Source organism: Chiloscyllium plagiosum, chromosome 5 (genome assembly GCF_004010195.1).
Source record: "Chiloscyllium plagiosum isolate BGI_BamShark_2017 chromosome 5, ASM401019v2, whole genome shotgun sequence".
Classification (NCBI taxonomy): domain Eukaryota; kingdom Metazoa; phylum Chordata; class Chondrichthyes; order Orectolobiformes; family Hemiscylliidae; genus Chiloscyllium; species Chiloscyllium plagiosum.
The window spans coordinates 110,976,216-110,982,172 of record NC_057714.1 but is presented as its reverse complement, the minus strand read 5'-3'; the positions used below and the strand labels follow the sequence as shown (position 1 = coordinate 110,982,172).

At 45.5% G+C, this 5,957-nt stretch overlaps 1 protein-coding gene across 1 annotated transcript in view; it reads left to right on the top strand.

Annotated features, from left to right (window-relative positions):
- Positions 1-5,957, top strand: part of LOC122550140 (nuclease EXOG, mitochondrial-like) — a 46,191-nt gene that overhangs the window by 958 nt on the left and 39,276 nt on the right. Inside the window, exon 2 of the mRNA XM_043690785.1 lies at positions 3,205-3,354. Within this exon, the coding sequence (XP_043546720.1) occupies positions 3,205-3,354 (150 nt within the window). The remainder of the gene's footprint in view (positions 1-3,204; positions 3,355-5,957) is intronic.

Here is a 5,957-nt window from a genome sequence, read left to right as displayed (position 1 = left end):
TGCGGGGTGGGGGGGGGGGGCAGGCAGGTCCAATCCTGGATGTGGGAGTGGGGCAGGCAGGCCCAGTGTGAGGTTGGTGGGTGTGATTTTGGGAGGGGGAGGTGGGCCGTCTCGAATTCTGGACATCGGGGTTGGGGTGATGTAGATGTAACCCAATATTTTACCTGATGCCCTTTGACAATACTGTCAACCTGGCCAATATTTATCATGGGATGGACAAATTACCTGTCCCTAATTGCCCAGAGATTAAATAAGAGTCAACTATATTGAGTCACATTTAGGTCAGGCCAGGAAAGCAGTCTTCTTCCCTAAAGCACATTAATGAACCAGATGATCATTGTCCTGGTCACCATTTCATGAACCACTTTTATAATTCGGATTTTCTCACATTTAAATCCCACCAACTGCCATGGTGGGGTTTGAGCCTGGCTTCCCAGAGAATTAACCAGGGCCTTGACATTGTTATACTATTATTTATTGTCATGTGTATTCTATATAAAATACAGTGAAAAGTGTGTGCTGACGCCGCACATTCACATTAACTTAGAATGAAATTTAAAAAAATTAAAGAAAGTCCAACTTTTCCTTTTCTGCTACTATCATTTCCCTCTGCACTACACCAGTCCACACCATGCTGCTGAGAGAGTGTTCCACTCTGCACTACAGCAGCTCACGCCATGTCACTGAGAGAGTGTCCCACTCCGGCCTAAGCTAGCCCACGCCATGCTGCCACCAGAGGCCAACTCCACACGGAAGTGAAAGTCCCACTTGAGGTTTTACTGGTCCACTGACCGACTCTGTAGCCATGCTGCCCCCACTCCGATGCCCTTTACGTTTAAGTGTGTTTCCTACTTAGCATCGAAACAAACAGTCTGTAGGTGTCTCAGGAGGTGTTTCCAGGTAAAACGTAGACACAAAGAAGACACAAAAACGAAGGAGCCTTGATGAGAGCCCAGTGATGTTGTCATCCTGGGGTTTACTATTGATGAGAAGCTAAACTGGACTCACCATATAAATACTATGGCTACAAGAGCAAGTCAGAGATAAGAAATACTGCGGTGAGTAACTCACCTCCAGACACCCCAGAGCCTGCCCACCACCTACAAGGCACAAGTCAGGAGGGTGATGGAATACTCCCCACTTGCCTGGATGGGTGCAGTTCCAACAACACTCAAGAAGCTTGACACCATCCAGGACAAAGCAGCCTGCTCCATTGGCACTACATCCACAAGCTTCCATTCCCTCCACCACCGACACTCAGTAGCAGCAGTGTGCGCTATCTACAAGATGCACTACCGAAATTCAACAAGGATCCTCAGACAGGACCTTCCAAACCCACCTGAAAAGGGTATTTGTAGCAGATACGTGGGAACACCACCTCTTGCATGTTCCTCTCTAAACCACTCACCAGACTGAGTTGGAAATCTATCTCCTTTCCTTCACTGTCGTTGGGTCAAAATCCTGAAATACTGTCCCTAAGGGCATTGCTGAGTCTACCTGTAACACTGCAGCTCACCCCCGCCTTCTCAAGGGCAACTAGGAACAGGCAGTAAATGCTGGCCCAGCCAGTGATACCCATGTTCCATGAGAGAATATTAAAAAAAAAACTTGAGCTCATGGAGTATTCAAACTTGTGAATGGTGCTATAGAAATGCAAGTTATTTTTGTTTAACTGTCAGCAAGTGCAATTAATCCAACTTTAAAATGATTAAGTAGATAGAGGCCATGATCGAATGGCCTATTCTGTTCCTATGTCTTATGGTCTAAAGATATATATTACACTGGTATGCCACTATCTCCAAGTGCACGTCATACACCACCCAGATATGGAAATATATCTCCATTCTTTCAAAGTTACACCGAAAATGTGGAACTCCATGTCTAAAAGGACTGTGGCTGTGTCATCCCATTTCCTACCCCCACTTCAGTCAAAGCAAAATGTGCAGAGACACAGTGTAGTTTTACCTCCTTCATCTTTATTCTGGGCCCTGGAGGGAGGGAGGGAGAACGATCGCCCATGTGCACTGAGACATGAGTTCTCGGTCTTCTCTGGAGCAGCAGTTTCTCAATGAACTATATGGTCATTTTACAGGGAGGAGCATCCAGAGAAGGCAACATACATATTAATTGGGTGACCGTTTTAATCAACGAGTATCAATAGCAGAGACTAAGCCCTTTACTATTACACAATGAATGTTCTTAACCTTGTTAACTGGATTCATACAATGGATACTTTCCCCTTGTTAGCTGGCTTTGCATACTGAATGCTTCCAATATTGTTAAATGGATCTATGTAATGACTGCTTTTCTACCTTGTTAACCCATTACCCTTACCTCCAGCACCTCATTGTTAACTGTACGTTCTTATCTGATCTCAGTCATGCTCAGCTGAACCTCTTGTTTCACAAAACTGAAAACTTAACTCTTCCCCGGCCAGCTTATACCCAATACACATTCTCAGCTGGATCTGCAACACATGGACTAGGTTGGCTCATGGCTACCTTCTCAAGGGCACTCAGGGCTATGTGATAAACACTAGCCTTCTCAAGGACACCCACATCTCCATGAATTAAGTTTAAAAATTGTCCTCTGCTCTGTTTAGCGCAGGTGAGACAACTGCAGGAGGGCTAATAACCACATGAGAAACCACATGCTCCATGAGCTCAAGTTTTTTTTTTAATATTCTCTCATGGAACATGGGTATCACTGGCTGGGCCAGCATTTACTGCCTGTTCCTAGTTGCCCTTGAGAAGGCGGGGGTGAGCTGCAGTGTTACAGGTAGACTCAGCAATGCCCTTAGGGACAGTATTCCAAGATTTTGATCAATGACAGTGAAGGAAAGGAGATAGATTTCCAAGTCAGTCTGGTGAGTGGTTTAGAGAGGAACATGCAAGAGGTGGTGTTCCCATGTATCTGCTACAACTGTCCTTCCAGGTGGGTTTGGAAGGTGCCACTCACTTGTACTCAATGTTAATACATCATTCAGAAGGCTCTGTTATCAGTGCACACAGTTTAGTAAGAATACTTTATTATAAGGCTGACTATCCAATGAACGTGAACAAAGTAATAGTGCATATCTGTGCAGTGCTAATGTCACTCTGGTTGTCAGTTGATTGACTTTATTTAAAAATTGTTGAAAGTTGTATTAATATCTGCCTCATTTTTTCAACCGATGCTCACAACTGATGACATCTCTCTTCACAGAGCATACAAAAGATAGCCTGCTGGGAAAGTATGGCATGCCTGTGATAGGCTCGGATATTCACTACTGCACCAATCACATATCATCGTATGATCAGGCCAAGAGGACTCCTCGATGGGTTCTCGAACATATTACAAAAGAAAAGCTGCAAGGTACAGATTGTGAAGTCAGACCTCTTGATGTTCTTTGCCTGATGTTTGTGCTACTGTCCTAAGCCAGGAACTAATCATTCGCTAACCCTCTTCCTCGCTCTCTATCTCTGCAAAGTCACTGTTTCATACAGCGTTTTCCAAAGGTGGGCAGACGATTCAAAACTGCAGGAGGGAGAGGTTTCAAATGAAGCATAAAATGATTTCTGTCACCAGCCTGGTGATTTAACAGGACAAATCGAGGATCAGGCTTGAATTGTGCACAATGTCAGTCTCCTTGTTTATGGAGGGTTATACTTGCGTTGGGAACAATTCAGGAATGGTTAGAATCATGGAATCCCGACCATGCAGAAAGAGGCCACTTGGCCCTATCAAGTCTGCACAGACCCTCCGGAAAGCATCCCAACCAGACCCGGACCCGTCTATCCCTGAAACCATTCATTTACCATGTCTAATCCACGTAACCTGCACTTCCCTGGACAGTATGGGTGATTTAACCTGCACGTGTTTGGACTGTGGGAGGAAACCAGAACACCTGGAGGAATCCCACGCAGACACACGGAGAATGTGTAAACTCTGCGCAGTCACCGGAAGGTGGAATGTGGGAGGAAACTGGAGCACCTGGAGAACACGCAAACTCCACACAGATAGTCACCCGAGGCAGGAATCGAACCTGGGTCCCTGGTGCTGTGAGGCAGCAGTGCTAACCACTGAGCCACTGTGCCACCTTCAATTTCATTTGCTTGGTGGGGCCTATACTTATTGGAGTTTAGGAGAATGAGAGGTGATATGATATTGAGGAGGCTTCACAGGGTAGATGCTGTGAAGATGTTTCCCCTCATGGAAAAATCTAGAACTAGGAGATATAGTTTACAAATAATTTAATCTCTATTTAAGATAGAACATAGAACAATACAGTGCAGATCAGGCCCTTCGGCCCTCGATGTTGAGCCGACCTGTGAACTATTCTCAGCTCGTTCCCCTACACTATCCCAAAATCATCCATGTGCTTATCTAAGGATTGTTTAAATCCCCCTAATGTGGCTGAGTTGACTACATTAGCAGGTAGGGCATTCCACGCCCTTACCACTCTCTGCATAAAGAACCTGACTCTGACATCTGTCTTAAATCTATCACCCCTCAATTTGTAGTTATGCCCCCTCATACACGCTGACGTCATCATCCTAGGAAAAAGAGTTCCACTGTCTACCCTATCCAATCCTCTGATCATCTTGTATGTCTCTATCAAATCCTCCCTTAGCCTTCTTCTTGCCAATGAGAACAGATCCAAGTCTCTCAGCCTTTCCTCATAAGACCTTCCCTCCAGACCAGGCAACATCCTGGTAAATCTCCTCAGCAACATTTGCACTGCTTCCACATCCTTCCCAAAATATGGGGACCAGAACTGTACACAATATTCCAAGTGTGGCCGTATACTTGCAGCATGATATTTCGGCTCCGGAACCAATCCCTCCGCCAATGAAACCTAACACACCGTACGCCTTCTTAACAGCACTATCAACCTGGGTGGCAACTTTCAGGGATCTATGTACATGGACTCCAAGATCCCTCTGCCCATCTACACTACCAAGAATCTTTCCATCGACCCAGTACTCTGCCTTCCTGTTATTCTTCCCAAAGTGCATCACCTCACATTTAGCTGCATTGAACTCCATTCGCCACGTCTCAGCCCAATTCTGCAGTTTATCCAAGTCCCCCTGCAACCTGTAACATTCTTCCACACTGTCCACTACTCCACCCTTTAGTGTCATCTGCAAATTTACTAATCTATCCACCAATGCCTGCGTCTAAGTCATTTATAAAAATGTCAAACTGCAGTGGTCCCCAAGCAGATCCTTGTGGCACACCACTAATAACCAGACTCCAGGCTGAATATTTTCCATCAACCACCACTCGCTGCCTTCTTTCAGAAAACCAGTTTCTAATCCAAACTGCTAAATCACCCTCAATTCCATGCCTCTGCATTTTCTCCAACAACCTACCATGTGGAACCTTATCAAAGGCTTTACTGAAGTCCATGTATACCACAACAACTGTCCTACCCTCATCTACATGCTTGGTCACCTTTTCAAAAAACTCAGAGGTTTGTGAGACACGACCTGCCCTTGACGAAACCATGTTGACTATCTGAAATCAAATAAGGATTTTTTTTCCCCCAATTGTCATTAGTCTTTGGGATTCCCTCCTCCAGAGAGCAGTGGATGCTGGATCACTGATCGAGTTTGACAGATTTTTGAATCATAGAGAGTTCAAGGGTTTTGAGGAAGATGAATGAAGGCCAAACACAGACAAAAGAGCTGAACTCCAGAACTGAGACAGAGTCTTTTCCACAAAGCGCAGGAATAACAAAACTCCCTCAGGAATAGAGCTGAAAATGTGTTGCCGGAAAAGCGCAGCAGGTCAGGCAGCATCCAGGGAACAGGAGAATCGACGTTTCGGGCATAAGCCCTTCTTCAGGAATGAGGAAAGTGTGTCCAGCAGGCTAAGATAAAAGGTAGGGAGGAGGGACTTGGGGGAGGGGCGTCGGAAATGTGATAGGTGGAAAGAGGTCAAGGTGAGGGTGATAGGTCAGACGGGGGTGGGGG